Below are 26,692 nucleotides of genomic sequence, written 5' to 3' on the forward strand. Positions count from 1 at the left end.
TGCATGTGCAGCAGGTGAGGACTGATCCTAACTGAGCCCCACCCAGAACCTTTCTGTCCACATAAAGGAAGTACTTATACTACAGAGATGTTGATGTTGAAAGAATTCTTTTTCAAGACAGACAGCCAGAAGAAAAGACAAAAACCCGCTCACAGATGCTTAAACAGTTACAACACATTTATGTAACTCTTCTGTGAAATCCACATGTTTCAGTAGCATTGTAAATGTTTTCAGTGACAAGTTTCAAAAGGCACTAAAAGATTTTTTTATGTTTGGTGCAGTTTTTGAGTAACATATAGGATAAATTTGACATATAAAAGGCTGTTAAAAGTGTATCCTTACTCTTATGTCATCTAAACCTGTAAACCTGATTCATTCTCTGCTGTCCAGACATTTACTACATGCCTGTATGGAAACATTCACAGATTATGTCTTCATCAACTGCTTTAAATTTCTGTTGCATAAATTACAGGCACAATCAGTTCTCACCTCTACGTTTGCAAGTGGAGACTTTAAATTCCTTCAAATCTACTTTTTCTTTATGTTGCTGCTGTTACTGCAAAACTGTGGCATTCGGCCTAATGAATCTGCTATCCTGCTCTTCCCCCTACTGTACATTTGTGGGATTTCAGTCTACCAAGATGTATACATTAGCCTATGGGCTGAAGTCATTTGTAAATAGCTTTAATCAGTTGTTTTCATCTGCTTTCAAATGTGCCAAACTTGAAGAGATCCTTAAATGATTTCCTTTTGACTTTGTGTCACAAACTGAAAAGGACACATTTTTTTTTAAATAACAAAACTATCCTTAGCCTACACACTAAACACAAAATAACACATTGTGACAACAGCTATCAGTCACTGCTCGCTTGCCTTTGTTGTATGTTTAGGTTAAGCGTTAAAAGTTTAATGATAACATACAAACACAGACCCACTTAAAGAAAGGGCCTCAAGATTGGGTAACAAAACCAGGAAGGCCATAAGTGCCCATAAGTGCAACTGATTCTCTATTATTAATTACTATCATGTGTTTTATAGGCTATTGTTAACTTATTTGTTTGTTTTTTATTTAGCAAACTGAACTGAACTGAGTTAATTACTATCATCAGTGAATGATTGAATGATGATGATGATTGAGTGAATGATTATGAAAATGTTTTTTTAATAAAGGGACAACTGATTCAATTAAGCAGTTAGAAACAAATTTAGAATAAAATATCTGAGAATATTGTATAAATGTGCATTCTCCTTGACAAAGATGCCAACATACAGTTGCGGGGAAAAGTTTGGGCATTTATGGGAATATGTTTTGAGATGGAAATAAGTAAATACAATACGACCCCGGCAGCCATTAAATTTAGCCAGTAAAATGTCAATGCACTGTTGTTTTTTTAATTTATGATCTTTAAAAATAGGGGAAAAAAATTAATTTTAGCAGATATCACAGCTTGCTAACACGTTGATTTAGGATGTTTCACCCACTCATTCTGCAGATCAGACACCAAAACTTTTGCATACAACTGTGTCTCATGAAGATAAAGTCAGATAAGTTATCTGCATTTATCAGGCAGATGTGGATCTATAGATCTAGCATCTGTTGGGTGGTAAAGTAAGCACCTACTGTGGCTCCGCCCACCGCCGCTCAAACCGGAAGTTTAGCTGTTGTTGTCACACTGGAAGAAAATGGCTGCAGCTCCGACTTTTTTTCAATGAAGACACTGATATTTCAATTTCATTTCGTTTTCTCGCATCGGAGCTACAGTCGACCGCTATGCAATCTACAAGGCAAGTCCATCCTATTCGTTGAGATTGACGTCGCTTTGTTGGTTTGTGTCTCGGACGGCGTAACATCGCTAGCGTAGCGGGTAACTCACAGCTTGCCCACTAGGAACGGGCTAGCATGCTAAGGTTAGCCTTGTTAGCCTCAACGGTCAGGCATCAACGAGCTTGTTGCTATTCAGCCACTCTCTTGACTGCACTCTCAGTTATCAGAGTTCACTAACCCTAGCTACCCAGCTTTAGCGACGCAGAGACACATTGTGAGTGTATTTACTTTGCACACATATAAGCAAAGGATGAAACAATTTCGCTCGTCAGTCTTCTTAGCTGTTTTTATGTGGCATCTGATTGAGTGCCAGACAGGCTTTTTGGCATCAGCACTGACTTAACAACCCGCCCGCCACTCTTGAGTGTTTCTGTATCTCTGTTTGTGTATCTGTCATCTGCGTTTGTTTGGCCGTGCTGCGTGAAACACGTCTGCTGTGTTGCTGTGCAGGGTGTGAATGGTCACTATAGGAAGGTGACAGTGTGGGGCAGAAAGGACAGCATCGTCTACCGTCACTCGCCTTGCAGCTGGCGGTGGACCACAATGGTAAGTTTCATCTCTTTTAGGCCATCTGTCTCTGCATATCCAGTGGACACACACATTGATGTTTTCTACCAGATAAAATAGTCCACCACAACCCTTCACCAGGTCTTACACAGTTGTTCACTTATCTATTTGGGAATTCCCATTGTGACTGAGCTGAGTTTTATTTTTTCACTTATTCCCCTCAGCAACAAGTTTTGGAATATGCATTGGATCGAGCCGAGGTAAAAGCCACTATTTCAGGTTTATATGCTTGTTTACAGAGAAATGAATTGCATGTGCTCACAGCTATCTCTGTGCACCATCTAAATGCACTGTCCATGTTAGTCATACACGATTCTGTCCCATCATTCATTAATGCAGCGTATTATCTGTCATTCAGTACATTGTTGAAAGTGCTCGACAACGACCAGCCAAAAGAAGAATTTCATCTGGCGGGAGGAAGAGTTTGTATCAGAAGCTCTATGAGCTGTACATAGAGGAATGTGAGAAAGAGCCAGAGTTAAAGGTTTGTATTATGCAACTTGACTCTCAGTTATGACTAGGTCATTATGGGTATGCATGAAAACCTTGTTTTTTCTGTAGATGATAAATGGAAAAAAACATATAATTGTGTCGATAAGGGTTTCTAAACATCCATGCACATGTTTTAGTTACATGAAAGAGTGTTAATGCAAGAAAAAGGAGGACTTACATATAAGTGATTGAACAATTTTGAACACTGTATTTTCTACAGTCTGTCTTTTCCTTACCCGTTGGTTCAGAACTGAGTTAACTCCTGTTTTGTTTACCATTTATTAACTGCAATAGGCAACTACGTGATCGAGAAGTAATGCAGTCAGATGTGGTAAACTTGAGATTTAATCAACCTACATTTTGTCCAAATCATATGTAAATTCTATACATAAACAGTAAGATTGTAAAATCCACATGCACTAAAGTCTTATAAGAAATCACCTCTGCTTCTTGATAATAATAAAATAATTAGTAAATACCTGTAATATGCCAGATTTTAAGAAGTGGCAGCGCTTGTCTGTTAAATTTTCTTGTGAAAAGCCTATTAAACCACTATTTAAGAGCATTAACTCAAAGTAGAAGTGGGTGGAAAGCAGTAACATTTCTCTCTCATAGAGTTGGCATGGATATAACTGAGAGTTTTGTTACTAATATGGCAGATTGGTCTCTTATTTGTGTTTCAAAGAATTTGAGGAGAAATGTGAATCTACTGGAGAAGCTGGTGTCTCAGGAGTCTGTATCATGTCTGGTGGTCAACCTGTACCCTGGGAATGAAGGCTATTCTCTAATGCTCAGGGGCAAAAATGGATCTGGTGAGAGAAGCCAGTTAAGCAATTACCCAAGTCCATCCAGTTGTTTTTTTTTCTCCTTTTCTTTCAGCTCTGTTTACCACAATCATCTCATCTGCAACATTCATATCATGTTCCTCTCTAGATTCTGAAACAATCCGTCTGCCATATGAAGAGGGAGAGCTGCTGGAGTACCTAGATGCAGAGGAGTTGCCTCCTATTCTGGTGGATCTGTTGGAGAAATCACAGGTTTGTATGCGTATGTGCACATATACAGATGACTCTAGATTTAGGTTAAGCTAGCTATGCAGGGTTTCAGTTCTTCCTATCTTACAGTAGTTTCTTATTGATTATTGTATAATAATCTCCCACTTGGTGTCCATCAGTTAGTTGACATCCACAATATGCCTTGTGTCTCAGGTGAACATCTTCCACTGTGGCTGCGTAATAGTAGAAGTGAGAGACTACAGGCAGTCTGGAAATACCAAGATGCCCACCTATCAGAGCAGACACGTCCTGCTGCGTCCAACCATGCAGGTAAACCAGTAGAACACGTGAAAAACGAAATACTGTTTGAGCAATCGTAAGATTTTGACATCGAATGAATGAAAAAGTATTGACTTACAGTTGACGTTTTAACATAAAATTTGCCTTGTAGACTCTGATCTGTGATGTCCACGCCATGACGAGTGACCATCACAAATGGACACAGGTAAAGTGCCGTGTTTACCATCTTAGTGAGACACGCAAGACTAAATCTGGCACTTCACTATCTTGATTTGTCCCTTTTCTGTCCCATTAATTCACCCACATCCTCATTTAACACAACCCGAACACCTGTATTTTACATAGCACTGTATCTTTTCCTGCAAATTCAAATTATATTTAATGTTTAAGTTAGAAATATGTTTTATTCAAGTAAAATGCTTCTACAATGCCTTAGTTAATGCAAATATTCTAGATCATAATAGTAGCAGTCCTCCCTTGTGTGTCTTGAGTCATTTTAGCATCAGCACATTGCGCAGGTGTTTTTTTGTAGCTGTTTTTATAGTCTGTTTTTCTTTTCTTTTTCTTTTTTTTAGGATGATAAATTACAGCTGGAGAGTCAGTTGATTTTGGCCACAGCTGAACCTCTGTGCCTGGACCCTTCCATCTCTGTCACCTGCACAGCCAACCGCCTGCTCTACAACAAACAGAAAATGAACACTCGCTCCATGAAACGGTACAGAACACACTCACACACTCACAACAAAAGAATGCACATTTCTGAATGTTTTTTTTTTCTTTTTTAAATGGAAGACATGAAAATTGAAAGCACTGTGATTGCAAAAAAGAAAATGTCAATGAATGAAGCAAAAGCCTTGAAAAGCATTTGAAGACGCATACTTCTTGCTTGTTTGCACTGCAGGTGTTTCAAGAGGCACTCTCGAGCTGCACTGAACAGGCAGCAGGAACTGTCCCATCTGCCCATGCCACCGCAGCTTCGACTCTACGACTACCTACAGAGGAGGAAGGAGAGGAAACCTGCTCCCGTCATAGACCTGAAGATCTCCAAGATCGGAAACGTAAGTAGACAAACTACCCGCAATATGACAAACATATCTACACTGGGTACATACTCGGATATGATGAGGTTGGCTGAGGTTTTTTTTCCCATTTTGGTAGACCTTATCCTGCATGATAAAAGATATTGTCAACCCACCCGTATATTTAAATAAAACTCGGAAGGAAATGTTTCTTCAGCCATGTTTAAATGTATTCTAATTTCCCCAAGGGAGTCACTGGTGAACACAAGCTGGTGTTTCAGCACTACTACAGCATAGATCAATGTATGTTGTCGTAGCGCACTCTCACTCTTTTTTGCTCATGCCTCTTTTTGTTCTTCTCTGATCTCGTCCTGGCCTCTTGGCTGTCATCACTCGCAGTGTGTTGACATGTGGAAGCAGAGCAACTGCCAACTAACTGTACCGAAGGAAATTGATGTGAGTAGCTCAGCGTTCCTTTTTTTTTCTTTTTTTTTTAACACTGTCACTTAAGCATTTGAACCAACACCACTTAAAACCCACTCAGCTCACAGTCTGACAGTTATAATGTGGGGCATACCGAACCTGATGGATTTGTTTTTGTGTTTTGCTCCAGGTGGAAAAGTACGCCGTGGTGGAGAAATCCCTGCAATTGGAGGACTCTCAGCCCACCACTGTGATCTGGCCTGCTGAGGTAAGTGTGACAACGGCAGCATTAATATTCTCTGAGGGTAGAGATCAATGATGAGGCTGCTTGCTGTCAGAAAATAAGCAGGGGGTGTTTGCGTGCAAACCTGTAATGCTCCATAGGAAACACAGAAGAATTGACTCTACTCCCTAAATTGACTTTGCTGACCCGCTACACTCTGCAAAATTACCACAGCATGTGTTCACACAAATGTATGAACACAGAAACGATATCTTCTAAAAGGCTGTACGGCCTTAAACGGATTCCTTTTCGATGATCAGCCATGAATACCGTTCAACTCGACCACAGAAGTGCAGTAAATGTGGAACATTTCTGAATTTCACACATGCTTCTGCTATTATGGAAAAGTAGACCACACCGGACTGCAGTCAGAGCGTGTCGGGGGCATTGCTTCTGTCCATAAATGGTGCTGGACTCTTTTTCACATCATTTCAAAATACCTCATCTCTTATGAAAGTCAGTGAAGCGAAGGGTAATATATTCTCAGTTCTCGGCCCTGAAACAGGTGGTGCGAGGCACAGTCAAGGTCATGTGGCGAGGCTAATTTGCTAATGTGAACATTAATGTTTGTGACAGCATATTAAAAAATAGTCCACTTTTGTTTATGCGGTTGGAATTTACCCATGCCGCTCTCGTCTCTTCCTCTACTGCCTTTTCTCACCCTTGAGAAAAACATGACACCACAGAACTTTATCTTGCGCGTCATACAAACCTTTTTTTCATTAAATTGCATTCGTTTACACAGGAAGTTGTAGACGACTACACTCTTGAGTGTGAGGTGGGGGGCCAAGCGCAGAGGACCAAGGTGTCTATCTTCCAGTCGATGGGCGATCCACTGGTGTATGGGAAGATCTACTGTGCTAAAGAACCCAAAGCAGAGGAGGACAGCACAGACTTAAAGCTCATACATCCCCCGTAAGCACAAGTCTGCGAGACAAATTCAGTATACACGAGTGAATTTGAAATGCCGCTCATCTTCATCTCTTTTGTCTCATTCGCAGCTTCCTCATAGGCTCGAAGACAGACGCAGACCGGTGAGTCACCATGTTTTCTTTTGTTGAGAAGCTAATCCTGTCAGATACAGTTTCCAGAGATATACTGTCAGAGAGCATGGTATAAAATTTAGCATAATGTCTGTTTCATAGGTTTCTTACTCAGTACAAAGGAGTGTATGAGAGGGATATGAAGTGTGTCGTCAAGATGACCCATAACTCAGTCAACGTGGGACAGGGGCCTCCCTCCCCCAGCAAAGATGAGGTAAATACTTCCTCACTCGGATGTAGGAAATGTTCAAGGTTGCTCGGGGTTTGTAACTCAAACAGAAAGTTACTGTTGTGTTACTTTTTGTGATACGCTGTGGCTGACGAGCTGGTTTGAATGTCATCTGCAGGGTGATGGTATTTCTCCACTGGTCCAGACGTCTGTTTTGGGGAAAGGGGTTAAGCACAGACCCCCTCCCATCAAACTGCCTTCAGGATCAGGCAGCAGCTCCTCAGGTACAAATGCTACTGCTAAGTTGCTCTGCAAACATGTTGTGACCGAACATGCCTCCTGGGAGCAGTGTGGTAGAGAACAGATACAGGGATAAATTGCCTCATTCGTGAGAAGAATCTCCTCCTGTTGCTATCTGGTGTCTGCCTGTCACCACAAGACTATTAAGCTCTTAAATATGAAGTTACAAGGGTTTAACCAGATCTATTTTATGCTCTCTGCTTATGAAAAATAGTGCAGTAAATATGTCAACTCTTCTTTTTTCCATCAGGTAATCCATATAGTTCACAAACCACCAGTGGTCTACTCAAGTGTCCTACGCCCCCTCCAGCCAAAAGCCAGTCTCTGAACAGGAAGCACTCCATGGAGCTGGGCCAGGTGGGCCTGCTGTCGCCCGCCTCCCTCTCCCCTATGGGCTCCACACAGAGTGAGTACAGCCGACTGTGACTAACCGTTGGGCTGCTTGCTTTCATCAGGCACAGCCACAGTTGTGAGAGCAAGTTGTATTGGAATGTCAGATCTGGATGAAGAAACAATGAAACATGTCCTTGACAAGGGTCCAGGTCTTAAGAAATATGGGAGCATGAAACTACAGGGACGGATCTGGAACTTGACAAGCTCACAGAAAATTGCATCATCACCAGCCCTTGTTTCTGTTGTGTTATGTATTTTAACTAAAGCCAGCTGGCACACACATTGTCAGAAAAATGGATGAACTTTTGACAAGATTAGAGCCTCAGAAGTTAAACTTAACTTTTTAGCTGTTATTAAGGAAAAGAACCATTTCCATTTAGCAAAGTAGCAACTGTCCTAAATTTGCAGTGCAAAAAAAAAAAAGATTAATCACTGAAGTGAGAGAATGAGTCTAGAGTTTTTTTTTTTTTTTACTAAACTCTTGCTTATAAAACTTTCCAGATATCACCTGCTGAAAAGTAGCAAACCTCCCTGTCTTCATAATTGTTTTGTTTTTGTTTTAACCCATTTATCTCTCCTTAAGGATCTGGAACCCCCAAGCCATCCACCCCCACACCCACCAACACGCCGTGCTCCACCCCGCACCCCACCGACTCACTCGCTGCTCCTCTCTCGGTGACCCCTACCCCTTCAGATCCTCCCATGGTTCAGAGCCAGTCGCAGCCCGCCCTCCTCACGCCTTTCCCCCAGCAGCAACTGGCTCTAAGCCAGCCGCTGCCCGTCATGACCATTCCCCTGCCCACCATGGGTACGTCCATCACCACAGGAACCACGTCATCGCAGGTCATGGCCAACGCTGCAGGGCTGAATTTCATCAATGTGGTCAGCTCAGTCTGGTAAGACATAAAATAAAAGTCTCTGGTGCCATACTGCCACTTGCTGTTCACTGTCACACTTCATGACGATCCTGTGCTGTTTTTGTAGCAGTCCTCAGACCTTGATGAGTGGCTCCAACCCCATGCTGGGTCCAGGCCTTAATCTGAGTGGAATCCTGCCACCTGGAGGGCTGATGCCCACCATGCAGTCCGCGGCACAGACTGGTAAGAGTGAAATTTCAGTGCCGTGTCCCCTCTTGTGCTACCAAAATGATTTATGAGCAGTCAGTCTCCATGTGACCTGCAGATAAACATGCTACAGGGTAGCAGTGTGGTGCTCTGAGCATGGAGACTAACCTTTTAAATGAACCTCTCGTGTTCTTTTGCATCCAGCCTTCTGACATGACCTTGAGCATAACAGGGAATTCCAGCTGCAGGGACCACTGACCTCTGACCTCACATTAGAGGGCAGAACAGTGGGACGCCATTTTACCAAACAGGTTCCTACTGCACAATCAGCAATTTGCATTTGACCAGGAAGATAAGAGGATTAACTGTATTGCTCAAGGACATTTTGAGAGGGTTGGACACACACTGGCTGCTCCAGGAATCAACAAGTGACTCTATACTTAAAAGGGTTGTTTTTCCTCTTTTAGCTCCGTGTTACATGCAATGCGTCACAAGGCTTCACAGGCCTACAGTAACAAAAGTTTCCGAACCAGGAAAAACTGAAAAGGTCTGATTATATAAAGGTAAAAGGGCCAATTCAAATTCACCATCTTTGACTGGTGTGCAACTGAGTCCTAGGTGTAAAAAGATGCTTATAGAAAATGAACAGAAAGTTGTTGTGAATGGAAACACGAGCTGTACAATGCACCGCAACAGTGTGTTCATATAGCAAAGAAAATTCCTCTGTTTGTGTTATTCTGTTGGGTGAGTGTAACTCTTGATTTGTTGCTGCAGGGAGTCATTTTGGCCTGAACAGCAGTACTGGGTTGAGACCACTGAACCTACTGCAGGTATGGCTCTTGCACCACTGTTAGTTGCATGCACTGGCTATTTGTTTGGCACCTGGAATAGTGGAGAGCTGTTTGTGAATCACCTGCACGGCTTAATTTCCTCACACGTCCCTTTTCCCTGCAGCCACACTGCACATCATGTCATGTAGTGAACACTTTTCATCAAGTTGCTCGAGTGTCTTTTGTATGTGGTGCCCCTGGATTGATTAGTGCCACCCTCTACCTTTTGAGATGGAAAGCAAATTAGCCTTCGCTGGGGGAGGTCAAGGGATAGTGCAGAAGAAGTGTAGGGATAATGAACACAGGCAGAGTTTGTTTCAGGATCATTGCTTGCATTATCCCCTCTATAACCCTTTATATTGTTGATATCGTGATAGCAGTGATGGTCTAGTTACCCTGTGTTGTTTGATTGCTTTGTTAATTCTCCCACTTTCCCCTGCTCTTGTCCCTTTTTGCTTACATGTGCATCATTCCTTCCCCTCTGCCTCTCCATCTCCAACCCTTCAATCCTTTCCCCTGACCTCCCTGTCTGTCACTCCCCTACTTTTTGTCCGTTGGTGTCTGTGTGCGTGTGTATGTGTGTGTGTGTGTGTGTGGTTGTGTCTTTTTGTGTTTTACATTCCCAGCTCCCCACTGGTCCTCTCATCTTTAACTCTCTGCAGCAGCAACAGCTGTCTCAGTTCTCCCCACAGCAGAGTCAGTCGGCCACCTCCAGTCCTCAACAGCAGGGCGAGACGGTGAGACACACGTCTGCATGTAAAACGCACACAAGCACATACAGCCAACAGAATGCATGTTAGGGAAGTGATAAAAGAGCCAATGACCACTCTGGGTTGTATGTCAGAGTTGCTGAAAAGAAGCCAGAACTCCGAAAGGAAGCTACACCTAAAAAGGTTGGGGCAAAGATCTCTGGTCCGACCAAAGTGTGCTGACATATATGGCAAAGAATTTGAAAATGCTCGAGTGACCCAGCTGAAGCCCAGACTTGATAATGGAAAATCTATGAAACTGGTTCATGACAGCTGACAAGAAGCTCTGAGTCATACAAGAGCAAGTTTGAACAAATCTGCATGGAATAATGGGAGAAAAGCCCAGAATCCAACAGTGCCAAGCTGATACTGAAGTGTTCCAGCAGGCGCTGTAGGAGAAGCTGTAACCGCTGCCAAAACACCTCATAACCATCTAATGGCCAGACCCTCACTGTGCTGGGCTCACATATGAGAACTAGTAAAATTAATATCATCTTTCAAAGGACCAGTGTGTGGGTCTTAGTGGCATCTAGCGGTGAGGATGCAAGTTGCAACCAACTGAATCCCCCACGCCTCACCCCTCTCTTCACAACCGTGTAGGAGAACCGCTCCCTCTCTAGAGCTAGTGTGTGGTTTGTCCATTCTCAGCTACTGTAGAAACATGGTAAATGAACTGCACCTATATAGCGCTTTTCTAGTCTTAACGACCACTCGAAGCACTTTACACTACAAGCCACATTCACACATTCATACAGCACTTTTTTTTCATAAATCAGTGATGCATCAGGGGTAATTTAGGGTTCAGTATCTTGCCCAAGGGCACTTTGACATGCAGACTGGAGGAGCCGGGAGTCGAACCACCAGTATGGCAGGGCAACATAGCAGGCTCCGTGGAAGAGGACCTGCTCCCTATGTAGATATGAAGGGCTCATTCTAAGCTAAGGAAAACACAGTCAGTCTTAGTTTCAGGTGATTACAGATCCTAAATCTTATGAACTGGTTCTTTTAAACCACTTTTTAAAACTTAGTTTTGATTTGATGTTCCTTTGAACAGTGTTTCAACAGTGTCTGGCTTTGTAACTGCGTGTGATGGCCTCACTGTTTTGTGCTACCTTTGACTTTCTCTGCAGGGTGATCAGGGGTCAGATCAGAGTTTAGGAAACCAGCAAACCGCGGTCATCAACCTGGGAGTCGGAGGGTTCATGTCTCCACAGGCAGCAGGTATGAACCCCCCACCCCCCAATCACGCATGCAGACACACATACACACACACCCGCACACACACATACACACAAATATACACTAAACCCACACAGATTTCTCTGAAACACTTCTGTTCGTTCAGTCCCTCCATCTGTTTCAAACTAGATTGACACCATACCACTAACTAGTACTAATAAGATAAGGTTTTACTAATGTATTCATCATTGTAATTACTGTACATTAGGACTCATAGTCTGTAACTAAACATGATCATTTTACTGAAGTCAGCCATTGTTCCTCTCAGTGGAGCATATAACAACTGACAGGAGAGACTCAACTTCCCCTTCTTCTCTGCTACATTTTCTTTTTTCTTTTTTCTCTGTTGTTTTTATTTTTTTTTTTGCCCCCACCCTTATGTCTTTCCCTCTTGCACTGTCCCGTCCTCCTCCTCCACCTGCCCTGCTCACTCCCACTTGTCTGGCTCAACCCCTATATGCTATTTGCCCATAATCCACACTTAAAAATCTATGTGGACATGGTAATTTCCCTGTGCTACTGGCCCCCCCTGCGATGTTCCCTCTTTTTGTCTTCTTTTTCTTCCATTTCACCTCTTTCCTATATGGATCACTGACACCATGCCCCCCTACCCTGCATCCTCCTCCCCATCCTCATCGCTGTTTCCCTTTTGTACGTGCATTTTCTCTCTTCATACTTTACTCCATCGCTTTGCTTCTCTCCCTCTTGCCGTCACATCCCTTCCCCCTGGGGCTTCCTCTCTCCCTCCTCCCCCCCCTTAGTGCTGTCCCAGTTGGGCTGTGGGCTGGACGGGTCTGGGCCCCCACTGCCTTCTCCAAGGCTTCAGCAGCAGCACCAGCCACAGATCCAAGTAATACAGCAACTTTAACATCTGTATACACATATACATTTTTTTTTTGTAGGAGCCAAACACTGAGTCTAGATTCACCAGCACTCTCCATGCCTTCATTTAGCAGGCAGGTGTATGTTGTGCTCCATTATAAACTGTCAGGGAATCAGGTAAATTTACTTTGTGCTGTGTATTCAAGTCTAAAAAAAAAAGACAGTGATTTCTTTATTTTTCTTTACCTACGAATTTGATATTTTCATCAGACCTGGGTCAAATTTGAATGGATTTTAAAAACACTTAAACATTTTCTTAAATTTGCTTTTTATATACAGTAAATTAAAATGTAAATAATTATTCAGAATATATTCAATATATTCTTAATTATGTCTTTTTATTTATTTACTTCTAATGAACAGTTGTAATGAAAACTGTATCACACCAGGTCTGATTTTCATCACTTGCCTTGTGGAATAATTTATTTTCTTTGTTGTAGATCCACACCATTCACTCCATCTTGTGTTGTATGTTTGGTTAATATGTTGTTTGACTAAGACGACAGCAGTGCCCGTACTTAAAGCGACCCGCACACCAGAGCTTGTGGCACTTCCCATGGCAGCAACTAACAGCGTGTGGAAGTGGGAGGCATGTTCTTACAAAGCACTTTAGAAACAGGATCTGTTGAAATGTTGCTGACTGTATCACGACAGATTAGAGATGTTTAAGCATGAAGTGTTAAGGTGTTACGGACCTTTTTTTTTTTTTTTTTTTTGCCCAGTTGAAGTTGCTGACTTACTCTGAGCAGAAAGCACGGTTGCTAAGCTGCATGTCTGTCGTTGCCAGGATCACAGCCAATAATTTGTGTCTCCAGAACGCCACTGGTGCTGCTTGACTGTATCCTGCCTCACTCCCCAACACACCCTGCCCTGCCCCCAAATCTGTATCTCCTCCTCTTCCTCCTCCTCCTCTTCCTCCTCCTCCCACCCCTCTGCAACCCATTAACCACTCTTCTGTGTTTCTCTTCACACTCCTCTTGAATGTTGTACCAGGCTTCAATTCAGCTTCACTAATCAATGCCACTTAATATAGATGTCTATGACACTATCTAAGATTCCAGTTTCAGTGAGGGAGTCTGCTCAACAGTGATGCCAGTGAATGTTTCTTTTAACCGCGCTGCAGGTGCTTACACATACGTTAGACCTACTGACAGAAACGTGCATTGTGATGCTTGTAGTAAGCTAACATCCTGAAATTGCCTCTCATATTGTTTCTATATCATCTTTCTCTCCGCACTGGACAGTTGCAATTCTTGCAGCACCAAATGCAGCAGCAGCAAATGGCTATGGGAGCAGCAGCTCCTCAGGGGGGAGCACCACGGCAACATACCGCCAGCCAACCAAGAAGTAAGAGGAAGAGGAGCACGCCACAGCCCCTCCCAAAGTCATGACAGACTAAAATCACACTAAACCCCACCCCACCCCCAGCTACACAAGGACGTGAATGATCCATACTGTGCTCTTTGTCTGCCTCACTGTGGAGACTGCAGACAAAAAAAAAGACTTTTTTTTTTTTTGCCGTTTCTGTTTGTCTTTTTCTAGCTGACAAATTTGTATGTAATGGTTGTCAGAGGTTTTGGAGAACCAAAACTGTGTCCACCATAGAGGATGGGGTTTTTAGAACAGGGAGCCCTACGCTTTAAGAACCTTAGTGATATTTTTTTGAGATGAAACAGAAAAAGATGGTTCTTGTAGGTATTGGGCTTCCACGATAACAGATCGCCCCTTCAGGAAGATTTGGTTGTTTTTTTTTCTATGGAGACCCCCGTGGACTGAGAGGATCATGAATGCACATTCTCAGAGGATTCCTCATGAGCCTTCCTGATCCTCGTGCCTCTGCTTGGTTGACCCCCGGTAGAAACTGCCCTTTAAGCACAGATCCCAGCTGAGCTTATTGACACCAAATCCTCCATATAACCATTACATGTGAAAATGCAAATCTGATCTTGGCTTAGTGCCTGGGGGCAGCTCTCTACCTCTCAGTCTGTTGGAAGTCTTTCTTCTGTTAGCAATCCCGGCACAGGGCTCAACCGAGGACTCAAGATCAACATGCAAGACGGTGTACCTGCTTTTGTACAGCACATTTTGAAAAGGCATTTCCTTTTAATTAGTTCAGGAGCCATGGGCGTATTCTTACAAGACATCATCTGAGCGTGTGTGTGTGTGAGACGTTTCTGGACACTGAGAAATAATTTTTTAAGCAGTCTTTGTCAGCAGTTTTATTGTTATTAAAAAAAAAAAGAATATATATTGACAGTGGAAAATACAGCTTTTAGATAAAAAGCATTGTCTGCGGCTCCTTATTGTGCTGTCTTCACACTGTATATGACTTTGTCGATGAGTTTGTGGATCTCTCTCTGTCGCACTGTTGCTCGGTTTATACACTCCTGCAGCTTCTCTCCCGTCAGGGACGACCCACCTGAGCCAGAGGGGAAGATTGTTAGCAACAATGTTTTTTTCTTTCCATTCAACCTCAGAGAACAGTCGGTATGATTTGTTTTAATGCCTGCAAACTGCAGGAGCTCCGTTTATACACTTGTTTGGCGGGTTTGCAGTTGCAACTGGGAGGCAGTCCTCATTCTTCAAGAGAGAGGGCTTAACATCGGAGCAGTATAGGTAGATTGTCTGACTGACTTTACTCACTGCACAAAATTCCAAGCTAGGTTTGTGCAAAATATGATACCAGCATAAACACAGAAACAGATAATGACTGAATTCTTTAGTGTGGGATTTTAATGTGGCATTTGCTTCATACAATTCTTTATAAAAAATAAAAAAAAGGTTTTCAATACATTTTATATTTTTAAATTCATACTGATTATTGAAAATGGAGAGTAAATCCTCTGATTTAGTCGTTTATTTTTTAACTTTTGACTGAAAACATTACTAAATTGCACAGTATATCCCAGGATAAAATTATTTTATAGTTTAAATGTAACCTTTGTGTTCTTAGATCAGCTTTTCCAGCCCTGCATATTTGACAGTGGGGCGTTCCTAATGAGTTTTCCTTTTTGTAATCAATAACAAATTGGATATGCAACACAGGGAGAGGCAGGTCTCTACAGACTTTACGCTGACCTGGTTTGTGCAGAGAGCAGAGTCGATCTTCCTCATCCGTCACCACAGTGAGCTCAGCGGTCGCCAGACTCTCCTCCTCGGACGTGGGGTCTACGATCAGTATGGAGCTGCACAGACAGCAGGCGAGGATCACACTTGTGAACACTGAAGGTAGTTTTTATTCTGGCTAGATAAACCGAAAATCATCCACTTACTCATCGAAGATACAAAAAGAGGTAGCGACTGGATGTTTGTGAATATGCAGCCCATGTCTCTTTTCTAAATTCAGCTCTGGTGAACATGTTTCTTTGTTGATGGTGATCTCCGGGAGTTGTGCTGTGGAGAACAGGGAAGATGTGACGTTATCATACTCATGAAAAGCAGCTTATAAAACAGACAGATCCTATGTGGCCAAGGCCGAAAAGAATTAGTTCACTTAAAGTGGGAGGATGAGCCTGAGTATGTGCTGCAAGATACAGCATTGACACTTAATGTCAGGCACAGATCACTGACTGTGCAACAATGACTACATATACAGTCAAAAACAAATTGTTTTTTTCATTTCAGCTACAGCAGCAGCACAGCACATACTGTTCTTCAGAGCAGCCAACAGGGCAACAATACAAGCATCCAACACGTTCCCATCGTAGTCCAGACACATCATGTCGCAGTAGAGCACCCAGCAGAGCTGCAACCAGAATCAGCACAATCAGAACCAATGATCTCGACATTGACAACAGTATAACAGGCTCCAGTGCATGTGCGTCAAACTGCATTTACCTTTCCTCTGTCAATGCACAAGTCCTCTGTTTGTATCACTTCAGAGCTGCAAAACCCATATGACAAAACTTAGTGAGAGTATTGGCAGGCATGAAGAGAATTAACACACCTGATAAAAACGTAAGAAATTTGTATTAAAATCTGCCGCACCTTTCAATTACATCAGCGATAAACTGGCTGGCAGCCTGGGCCTGTTCTCCAGGCGGGCCCGGTCGAAACCGAGACGAACACAGAGGCGGCAGGTCCACGTTGGGCACTAACAAGGACAGGGAGAGAAATGGAGTCAGTATATTTGTACCATGTTCTAGTTTTGAGCAATATAAACCGCCTAAGACATAGTTAACTGACATATAACAGATGTTATAATAATATTAATAGTCTCATCTACTCAAGCTGTGTGGCACATAAGCTGAGAATTCCAGGAAATGTCAATTATGTGATTTTTTTAATACAGTCATAAAACAAGACTTGTAGAGCTGACAAAACACCTTATAAATTGCCAACTATAAAAATCTCATAAAGAAAACAACTGGCAATTTGACAGTGAAACACGCAATTATGTCACAAGTATGTCATAATTGAATTGACTAAATTTATGATATTTTAATTATGTAAAGTTATATAACATAATATTAGGAACAAAAGGAGGAGGAAAAAAATCCATATCCACCTGGTGTACACTGCCTTGATTCAGCACTTACCGATGTAACCTTTACCAGGTGCTTCAACTGTAGGGTTTGCCAACTCCTGCACACAAAGAAACACAAGAAAGGAGTAAACATATATTTATCTGGTCCAAAACCATTTAAATAAGATTTTTATTTTATGTTTATGTGTTCACGATTATTTACCGCTTTGATCCCACAGATGATGGTGGTGTTTCCAACCTTCACCAGGGCTGAGCCGTCTGCTGTGGATATGGACCCTGAACAGAAAGAAAATATCCCATGTAGACTTGGAAAAAATATATATATGATGATTTGTGTGGATAAGACTCAGCGCTGTGTCTCACCTATGTTTAGAGTTGTGGTTCTGAATTCTGACAGCTCCCGTCCATCAGGCCGGCAGTTCTCTTTCTAAAAAGGAGAAGGTTTGGATGTTATGTGACTGCTGACACTGCCATTAATAATAAATAGAAATGTGTAACCATTCACTCAGAGGGACAAGCTGAACGTCAGCTATGGACTGAATGTGTGTTTTTACTCTCACTAACCAGGAAACTCCTGTGGTACTCCAGAGGCTCAGCAGTCCTGGAGTGAACAAGGAGAAAGCGGTTGTTGGTTTACAGAGTGAAAACATCACTAACATTCATCTTTAATGACAGATCCGCTCATTCGCCTGTAATTCAGAGCTCGCTTAGATGACGGCCAAATCCTTTTATCAGATCAATGACACCAGGACTGGCTGGTTACTGGTTATTTATCGTGTATTAACTAACTATTCACCAGTCAGATAAATTATATCGTTATAAATATATTCACTACAGCACATCGGCGGAACAGGATTCACATGCAGATTTTTATTTTTCTGACAGCAGTCAACGATCACTTCTAATAATAAATTAGTTTTATAACTGAGATTACAACACATTAAAAGTATTATTTTAGATGTAATAACTGCAATCTGTTCAAACTTACTTGAAACCAGCCGCCATGATGTTTTGATTAACCACGTGGGTTTGGTGTCCACACTACGGTAGCCGGTAGGAGGAAGTACAAGTACAAATGCGATTTTGTTCTCTCCCTCCACCACCACTGTTCCTGCGGTCATTCCCACCCCTGTCCTCTAGGTGTCAGTGAATGTGTCACCGCAGGACCGCTCGGTGCTCTCTTGCCTCAAACTGATGATGTGTCGAGAAAAAGTTGTCACTTCCTTGTCACCCTTGTGTTCAGTTGTGATTGGAAGTGGAGTCAAACTGAACCGCCCGCAGAGTAATGGAAATACGAGGATTGTTATTTAGTGCTTCCACCTTCTAAACAGTCGTCTAAGCTTGTATTTTCTTGTGTACCCCGGGAAGTTAGAGCACGGGCGGCGAGACACGGAGCAAAGCGAGGAGAAGGCAAGCTAGCTTTATAGCTAGGCACTCTGAGTGTTGGTCTGTTAGTGGCTGCAGAATAACTAATGGAAAATGGATTTCCTCTGTGAAATAGTTCAAGCCTTGGTCGCATTAGCAGCTCTAGCTTTGATTGTGGTAAGTAGTTATAATAATGAGTTCATATTGTGTTGGCAGACAGCTGTTGTAGCTTGTTTATCAGGTGTTTGATGTCTGTAATGTGAGGCAGAAGCTGTCCAAAAGCATTTTGCACCCACTGGTCGGCAGTGTGGATTTCTGTCTCTCTGTACTTTTTCATGTAAGAAGTCCTTTTGCAGTGTGTTATGCTCAGGCTTTATCTTGTACTTCCCCTCAATTTTATGACACTCCCTTTTCTCTCTGCGTCTGTTTGTAAACACTAAAATCTAGTTGTTAATCCTTAGTTATCTCCAAAGCAGCAGCAGGAGTAGTCCACTTTAAGGTGGAACACAGAATTCTAAAAAGTAATAAAACCTAGCATGACTTACATAATGATAAAATTACAAACATTTTATTAGATTTGAGCCTGTATTATAACAACATATACTTAACACACTTCCAAAAAACAAAAGAAGAAATCTGACATTCAAGAAAAGGATGTAATCCAACAAACTGTAAGTAACAGGTAACGAAAAGAAGCTGTGAGGCATAAAATTGAAACATGATTAAGGAATAAAACACTGAAAGTCATGGTAACAACAAAGTTTGTTGTGCTTCTGCTACTTTATAGACTTTAGTGGAGGTTCTGACAGAATCATCACTCATGAAACAATTAGTACATGTTCTAAAGTATTTAATACATTCACTCAGCTGTGGTGAAAAACTCTAAACATACCTGAAGGCCAGTGTAACAAGAGTGCTATTTTGGCTTTTTCAGGTGCTCGTTGTAGCACACGTCACTGCTGGCATGGTGAACCTGATCCGCCACGAGAAGGAGAAATACTTCCTCACTGCCTCAGGAGAGAAGGAGCTGTTCCCCAGCCTGCACGATCCCCACTCCAGGGAGCTCTCTGTGGTGATCCCAGCCTACAACGAGGAGCTCCGAAGTGAGTGACATTTACAGGATTCATATGGAATGCATAGGATATAGGATACATCATTAGTCTGTGTTTTAAGGACCTAATCATCACCAGCAGTTTAATGCTAATAATTGCACTTTAAAGTTTACTTTGTGGTGAATGATGAATTGTGCACCATCCACTGGGTAGTAAACATTCAGTAACCATGCATGTTGGTTCAGTTTAAATGACATAGTTCACCTTGCACCTGCAATAGGTTATGGACACTAATATGTGTGTGACTGTGTCATTACAGTGCCTGTGATGTTGGATGAAGCTATGGATTACTTAGAAAACAGACAGGTAAGTGCTCAGCCTCATATGGGCAGTGTTAAATTAAATCTTAATGATAATTATAGTTTGATTAAAATGGGAATAATTAAAAGAGTCTAAGAAATATTTTTTATTTTATTATCTTCACTGATCTGAGAGAAGCAGTTTTATCATCTTCTGAAAGGTGAAACAAAGAAAACATCAGTTATTCTCAAAGTGGCCAGTAGGTGGCAGCATTCAACTGGAAAAAGTGCCTGTTGTGAAATAATTCCCTCATGTTATTTCCTTACTGCAGAAACAAAACCCATCTTTTACCTATGAGGTCATTGTGGTAGATGATGGCAGCAAAGACAAAACCACAGAGGTAATAATTTAAACCTTTTTTTGGGGGATATGTTACTAAGAATTTTATTTTTGTTCAGCTCACTTGCTTAGCTAAGCATTTGAAAGTGATACCAGTAGAGATTTGGTTTGTGAGTGAACACTGTTGCGATTGTCCTGCCAGGTTGCTTCGCGGTACACTAGGAAGTATGGTGCAGATAAAGTGCGGGTCCTGACGCTGGTCAAGAACCGAGGGAAAGGAGGGGCGGTGCGGATGGTGAGACTGTCAAACTACATTGTGTCTCAATGCACCACAAAAGCAATAGTAAGGAATTAAATTTGTATTGATTTTACATGTGTTTTTTTCTGTCTCATTTAAAGGGAACTCTGAGCTCCAGAGGTAAAGTCATTCTGATGGCCGATGCTGACGGAGCCACAAAGTTTTCCGACCTTGACAAAGTGGAGGCTGGACTTAAAGACCTCAACCCTAAGCCGGTGCGGCTGTGTTCAATTTTTGTTGCTCTGTCTTACATACATGTGTTAATTGAAGGCGGTTAGTGTGTGCCCATCCTTTAAACCCCTGTCCGTACATTTAGGAGAACATGGGAATTTCCTGTGGTTCCAGAGCTCACCTGGAGCAAGAGTCAGTAGCTCAGGTATCTGTCTTCCTTGTCCGCTTGGAGTCCAGAGTATTGTAGGCTATGTCTGTTTAACCATTAAGTAACCGCTGTTGTGTCTGTGCCGCAGAGATCCGTCTTTCGTACATTCCTAATGTATGGCTTTCACTTCCTGGTGTGGTTCCTTTGCGTGAGAGGGATCAAGGACACACAGTGCGGCTTCAAGCTTTTCACACGTGAGGCTGCTCTCAAGACCTTCTCCTCTCTCCACGTAGAGCGATGGTAAGGAATCGCACTCCACCATGGACACATCATGAGTTAGTAGGATGATGTAGTGACAGCTGTATTGTCTGCCGCCATGACAAACATTCATTTTCCTCAATTTCTCCTTATAACGAGAAACTGACCAGATGTTTTTCTCTGTCATGGTGGCACCAACACACAGACACATTGTTGTGGTTTTGTGCCATTGTTGTGTGAAAAGAGTCAACCTGTTGCACTCAATCTGTTACAATCAACCCGTCACTTATTTTAGAAACGAAATAAGCATTGGTCTGTTTAATGTTAAATGCAGAAACATGCTTATCAGAAGTCCTCATCTGTTGACGAAATGCCTCGTTAGTCTTATCAGCAGACACACTGGTGTGACCAGCAACCTCACACAGGTGTTTCCAATGAATCCGGTCAATTAGACCTCCAGTCAGGTTGAAGCTAGGCGGAGCTATGCTTGGAAAGCCATAATGTCACCAAACTCAATGGACCAATTAGAATAATAATGGGGTAAGTTCTCCTGCCCAGCAACAGCTAATAGAAGAGTGAAGGAAGATGTCAGTCAAGTTGACACACACAGTTTTGAGAGGAGGTGTAATGAGGCAGCATGAGTGAAGACACCTGTGTTGGTGGACTTTTATATTTTCTGATAAAGGTCATTGCAACTCTTACAATTCTAGCATAATATCCCAGATTCAAAATATCTTTAAGCCGTTTTTTTTTTTTTTAACTGTACAAAAGAAGCGTTCTTCTGAAATGTTTAATGTTTTCTAATCAGGAGCACTTGCACAATAACTTTGTCTAAATAAAATTCAATCTTGCAGTTTTTGCCTCGCCTCAACATTTAGCATCATTTTGATTGAAGTCAGGAACTATCTGATCAGAATTGAACATGAATACTACAAATCTTACCTGACATTCAGTGCTAGTTTTCAGTTCATTGCAGTTATCAGTAATGTGGACACACATGTCAGTAGCAAAAAGGTTCTGAAGCTCCACATGCAACACTAGTGTTTAGGCCGCTTGGGTTTCTTAAAATCTGCAATTAAACCTGAATTTTGATCTTACTTCTGAACATCTGTTCACTTGTATCTTTTTTCTCAAAGGGCTTTTGATGTGGAGCTCCTGTATATTGCCCAGTGTTTTAAAATCCCCATAGCAGAGGTGGCGGTCAACTGGACTGAAATAGAAGGTAGGTTTTTCATGGAATATGTGGACATGTGTCCTCCCACTGTGCCACCTATCTTCTATAAATATCTCTGTTGTGTTTTCAACTCTGTGATTGGCTGATTTAATATATTTGTATTACTTGTAGTTATTCCTTATTTAACTTTTTGAAAGTAATTATATATTGTAGGTGTTCAGACCTGTTGATCTGGTGGGTTTTGATCTCTCCAAAGATTTTGTTGTTTTTTTTCCTTGTTTGTTTTGTTTTCCATGTTTTTGACTGTGACACATTTACAGACTGTTGCATTCCTAAGCCTTCTTAGTACTGCTGTGATTAAGTCTTTTCTGGTGGTGTTACTGTATGGCCTGTCAGCAGTAAAAGTCAGAATACTGGTATATTTCCATTATTTGTCCCATAAAAGCATCACTCGAGAATTAAGTTCCTGTGCGTTTGCCCTGCCAGGGTCCAAGCTGGTCCCGTTTTGGAGCTGGCTGCAGATGGGACGAGACCTGATTTTCATTCGCCTGCGCTACATCACCGGAGCCTGGAAACTGGAGTCGCCACATAAGACTGACTAGCCAAGCAGACAGGCCCTGGTATCCTAGAGACAGCCTCTGATAGGGCCATCAAACCTTTGGTTGAGGTGGGATTAACAACTGTGTCCATCAGTCGCAAAGAACCGAGTACAGTATGCCACATTGTTTTCCTTTCCGAACATCACTGGAGGTGGAGTAATGACACAGTTGTGGGTTCCTCATGGTCCTGCCTTTTTTTTTTTCTTTTTCTTTTTTTCAAATCGGATATTGGCTTGTGATCGCCACTGTTACACGCACATTTCTGTTGCCGCGGTTTACAGAATGTCTGTATGACTGGTCCATGTATTCAGTTACTTAATGTTTATTTTTGTGGCCAATCAGCTGTAAGTCAGAAAGACTTGTAGGAAATGTGAAGGATGTGTAGATCTGTGTGTCATGATGCTGACGGGTAGACTGGATGATGTTGTATGAGATTTTCACAGGGGGAGGGACTGAATTTTTGAGGAAATATTGCCACGGGTTGATGGGATGGATGACTTGAGTCCAAATAAAAAAAAGTTGATGGTTTATGCTATGAAAATCATTATTGACGTAAGTAGTGCTGCAACAATTAGTTTATATAGTTGATAAACAGAAATGTGAACTATTTTGATAATCGATTAATCATTCAAGTGATTTTTTGTTTTTTGTTTTTTTTTGTTTTTTTAAATAGTAAAAATGCCAAATATTTGATTTGAAGTATTAGAATTCTTTCATTGTTGTAAAAGTAATATATTTTGGTTTGGACTGTTGGTCATACAAAACAAGATATTTGGTGTCACCTTGATCTTTATATTTTTAATCTGCATTTTTCAGTTTTTTGATGTTTTATAGACCAAAAAACGAATTGATTTCAGCAACAAAATTATCATCATAGATGCAGCACTACTGTTAATTGTAAACCATTGATTTTTAAGATGGTTACAAAAAATGCACTTCTTTGGCTTCTCTGAGAGTTTGTGGGAGGATGTTTGAGAGTCGAAGAAGGAAAAACAGCAAAAGAAATCTCAACGCTAAAGATCTGAGGTCAGAGGACACAATTCATGACCATTTAATACCTTGTACATTAATATTGACACCAATCATGATATTAGACAAGTTTAAACTGGTAAACTGTGTGATCTAAATTTTGTTTTTGTTAAAAGCCTTGCTGCAGTGTTTATGGACCAGTCAGAGCTGAGCTAGAGAAGATCTTCTGTTAAGATCTGATGATGTTTTCCAAAACTTTAAACAAAAGGAGTTGTTAAATATTTATATAAAAAGCATTACTGAACCATTTATTTCTCATGAAGCTCAAAATTTGTATCAGGGTCAAACAAAATCCCAAGAATTTTTACGCCATGTTTAACATTTCGATAACATTTGAAACTTTGTTAGGTTGTGTCCTGATCTTCTATCAGTCAGCTTCCCGTCTCTTTGTGTCTTTCCTGCCTCTGACACAAAGCTTCACCCTGCTAATGCAATTTTTCACTGCAAAATTTAACAGATGCACTATCTTAATTGGATCTTAACACAGAGGGTGCACAGTGCGACAATGAATGACGGCTTTCATCCCAGGTCACTGTTTCTCAAATTGAGGGCTATAGGGTTTCTATCAGGCGTTCTTCAGAGAGTACTGGGGTCAGGAAAATATCTCTTAAATATCATTAGTAGAAATCTGCAGAATCTGACTCTACTTACAGTTTATTTAATTTTGTATAAAATTAGATTTAACAGCTAAAATCCTATAATGAAATTAGCCGGTATCAGCAATATAAAGTTTTATGAGTATGGGGCTGCATTATCATGAGTTGGGCTTTTCCTTGACATGAAACAAAGTGCAGAAAACCTGGATTACATTATGTGTCGCCAAACTCATCCTTTTTCCTGTCTCCCAACCCTCATGTGGACATCATCTTGGAAAATGTCCAGCAAGCGTTTTTGCGGTCCCAGTAAATGAACTTCTCAATAGAGCCGTTTTCTTATGCAAGCCTGAGGTCTACGGTTCATGTTGATGAGGATGTCTCTGGGGCCTCCCGGAGCCCCGGGGAGAGCATCCTGTTTGTGCCCTGTCTATCTGTCTGCCTGCCTGCCTGTCTGCCCTGAGCAGCTAGACAAGACACACACCGGCTGTGAGTCATAATCTGGCAGGAGAGTGAAAAGGTGACACATTAAAGATTTACATGAGGAAGGGATTTTATTGATCCAAGTCTGATTCCTGCTGATTTTCTGCAGGAAATCAGCTTGAACTTTAACTATGTGATGCCAAAACAAATAGGCAAATTTCTTAAATTTGAATTGATAGATATGACTGTGGGCAGACTTTCATCAGGTGAGGTGGAGGACAGCTGAAGCCAAATGAATAAATCAGTCATTATTAGGCTGATTTCTTCCTATACTTATTTCCAAAGAGAAGGAAGAAACACTTGAACCATTTATAGTGTTCATCGTTTTGCCCTTGGACCCTTCTCGCGGCTTCCCTGAGGACCTGGGACTAGATTTTGGAAATCCCTCGCTCTCATAGACCACCACCTATTTGAGGCACACCGGGGCAGTTTATTTCGGTGGTGCATTTTGATGATCCACCTGGTCGTTGGACAAAAAAAAATCATGAGGTTTTACAGATGATCCCCAGAGTGGTTTCACTTCGTGTTGGGAGTATTGTTACGTTCCGCAGCAGTTGCTGTAAACTGTGAAAATGTCAAACTTGTAGACTCACTGTCGCCAGCCGGGCTTGCGTCATTAACTGGACCAGTCACGGCACTCCCAATAAAGGATCGTATCCATCCGCAATGAGAAAGACCTCTGTGTGGCTTTCAGCAGTAGATAATGAAGCAACTTCGATTTTTAAGAGGAAAAAATGTTCTTAGCGTGAGTGAAAGACACGGCGGAATATCTATAGACATACTCCCTCCTCAGGGCGACTTTCTACTTTCACATTGTTTAGGCTACAGGTGTAGGATGGGTGCGTGTGCGCGCGTATACCTAACATAGAATAAATAGTTAACTATTTAATATCATTTTACTAGATCTCAGTTGAAATTATTCTGTAACTTAACATAGGCTACTATGTAAACCATTATTCATTATAAACCAATCAGGCTTCCAGCACCTATAATCTAGAATACACACCACGGGCAAGGTTGCAACTTCCTGTAAATAAGAGAGAACTAATGTCACTTCCATCATCACTGCACTGACATGCGCCTGCTTAATCCCTATTATTATACCCTATAAAAAGATATATATGAAAAAAAAACAAAAAACATTTATACAAGAACAGTAGGAGGGAATAGCTACTGACAAAGTACCTAAAACATACATTTAACCTAATGAATGACAACACAAACACAGTGAAACAGTGTGTTTATAGCTAGTAATTATTAGACGAGGCCTACAATATTTTTAGGGAAGTCAATCCATTAATTAGAATATCCAGAGAAAGGGAACAGGTGAAATGTTTTTCTCTCTGCCCTTCGTTAGTTAGAGCCAGCTGTTGTGGGCCTGCCCGTAGTTGCGAGACTGGGCATAGCTCAGGTGGCACGCACACACACGCACTTGTGTGCGCGTGCATGTAGCTGCGGGGCCTAAATCTGAAATCCCTGAGATGCCTCGGAAATCCAGACGGGGGGGGGGGAGGCGGAGGGATCTCGCATGCAGGCGCTGCGGTTCCAGCCAAGCTGACGCCGCCGTGGCTGTGTGGCGCTCGGCTGGGGCTGTTGGAGGAGTGGAGGCTCCGGGCTCTACAAACCTGCGTCAATAACTCCGCAGAGGACTAGGGCAATACCGGAAGTTACTGTGACTGTACTTTCACAGTAAAGGCGGATGTTCAGTCATTTGTAAGCCTAGTTGAGCTATGAGCAATGCTTGCGACGATTGCCATAAATTGCCAAAAATTGCCATAGTTAATTTATTTATATATATATATCCTTAAGTGGTGCTCAATAAAT

At 41.8% G+C, this 26,692-nt stretch overlaps 3 protein-coding genes across 6 annotated transcripts; 2 read left to right on the plus strand and 1 right to left on the minus strand.

Annotated features, from left to right (window-relative positions):
• Nucleotides 1-1,726: 1,726 nt before the first annotated feature.
• On the plus strand, nt 1,727-14,106 carry supt20h (SPT20 homolog, SAGA complex component). Of its 4 annotated transcripts, none has more exons than XM_022738934.1 (24): nt 1,727-1,785; nt 2,276-2,371; nt 2,557-2,592; nt 2,751-2,876; nt 3,570-3,696; nt 3,818-3,921; nt 4,093-4,209; nt 4,331-4,384; nt 4,755-4,894; nt 5,081-5,237; nt 5,598-5,654; nt 5,812-5,889; nt 6,650-6,819; nt 6,906-6,938; nt 7,050-7,161; nt 7,295-7,400; nt 7,667-7,822; nt 8,393-8,705; nt 8,794-8,909; nt 9,648-9,703; nt 10,330-10,440; nt 11,583-11,673; nt 12,453-12,541; nt 13,818-14,106. In XM_022738934.1, exons 2-24 carry the CDS (start codon nt 2,369-2,371, stop codon nt 13,962-13,964), a joined length of 2,499 nt encoding a protein of 832 aa, XP_022594655.1. In that variant the 5' UTR covers nt 1,727-1,785; nt 2,276-2,368; the 3' UTR covers nt 13,965-14,106. The 4 variants fall into 4 exon arrangements, with proteins under 4 accessions (XP_022594655.1, XP_022594652.1, XP_022594653.1 ...); XM_022738931.1 differs by lacking the exon at nt 1,727-1,785 and adding an exon at nt 2,032-2,039; XM_022738932.1 differs by lacking the exon at nt 1,727-1,785 and adding an exon at nt 2,032-2,039 and having other exon boundaries at nt 8,797-8,909.
• Nucleotides 14,107-14,250: 144 nt separating this feature from the next.
• exosc8 (exosome component 8) lies at nt 14,251-18,115 on the minus strand. Its single transcript, XM_022738935.1, has 11 exons — nt 18,048-18,115; nt 17,624-17,660; nt 17,423-17,486; nt 17,262-17,335; nt 17,112-17,157; nt 16,561-16,666; nt 16,411-16,456; nt 16,222-16,318; nt 15,846-15,966; nt 15,652-15,758; nt 14,251-14,992 (listed from the first exon to the last, which is right to left on the minus strand). The coding sequence occupies exons 1-11, from the start codon at nt 18,062-18,064 to the stop codon at nt 14,874-14,876; spliced, it is 834 nt and encodes a 277-aa protein (XP_022594656.1). The 5' UTR covers nt 18,065-18,115; the 3' UTR covers nt 14,251-14,873.
• Nucleotides 18,116-18,269: 154 nt separating this feature from the next.
• alg5 (ALG5, dolichyl-phosphate beta-glucosyltransferase) lies at nt 18,270-23,291 on the plus strand. Its single transcript, XM_022738870.1, has 10 exons — nt 18,270-18,601; nt 19,359-19,527; nt 19,796-19,842; nt 20,108-20,176; nt 20,318-20,410; nt 20,515-20,628; nt 20,730-20,789; nt 20,881-21,032; nt 22,127-22,212; nt 22,651-23,291. The coding sequence occupies exons 1-10, from the start codon at nt 18,539-18,541 to the stop codon at nt 22,764-22,766; spliced, it is 969 nt and encodes a 322-aa protein (XP_022594591.1). The 5' UTR covers nt 18,270-18,538; the 3' UTR covers nt 22,767-23,291.
• The last annotated feature ends 3,401 nt before the right edge of the window (nt 23,292-26,692 follow it).

Source organism: Seriola dumerili, unplaced genomic scaffold (assembly GCF_002260705.1).
Source record: "Seriola dumerili isolate Sdu_G_001 unplaced genomic scaffold, Sdu_1.0 BDQW01000040.1, whole genome shotgun sequence".
NCBI classification, from domain to species: Eukaryota; Metazoa; Chordata; class Actinopteri; order Carangiformes; family Carangidae; genus Seriola; species Seriola dumerili.

Coding starts and splice junctions, on each gene's coding strand:
- supt20h (XM_022738934.1), top strand. Junction 7,162..7,294: donor CCTCCCCCAGCAAAGATGAG/GTAAATACTTCC, acceptor TGTCATCTGCAG/GGTGATGGTATTTCTCCACT. Junction 7,401..7,666: donor ATCAGGCAGCAGCTCCTCAG/GTACAAATGCTA, acceptor TTTTTCCATCAG/GTAATCCATATAGTTCACAA.
- exosc8 (XM_022738935.1), bottom strand. Junction 17,158..17,261: donor TCATCTGTGGGATCAAAGCG/GTAAATAATCGT, acceptor CTTTGTGTGCAG/GAGTTGGCAAACCCTACAGT. Junction 14,993..15,651: donor CTGCTCTCTGCACAAACCAG/GTCAGCGTAAAG, acceptor CCTCTGGCTCAG/GTGGGTCGTCCCTGACGGGA.
- alg5 (XM_022738870.1), top strand. CDS start 18,539: ATGGATTTCCTCTGTGAAATAGTTCAAGCCTTGGTCGCATTAGCAGCT. Junction 20,411..20,514: donor AAGGAGGGGCGGTGCGGATG/GTGAGACTGTCA, acceptor TCTCATTTAAAG/GGAACTCTGAGCTCCAGAGG. Junction 22,213..22,650: donor CAACTGGACTGAAATAGAAG/GTAGGTTTTTCA, acceptor TTGCCCTGCCAG/GGTCCAAGCTGGTCCCGTTT.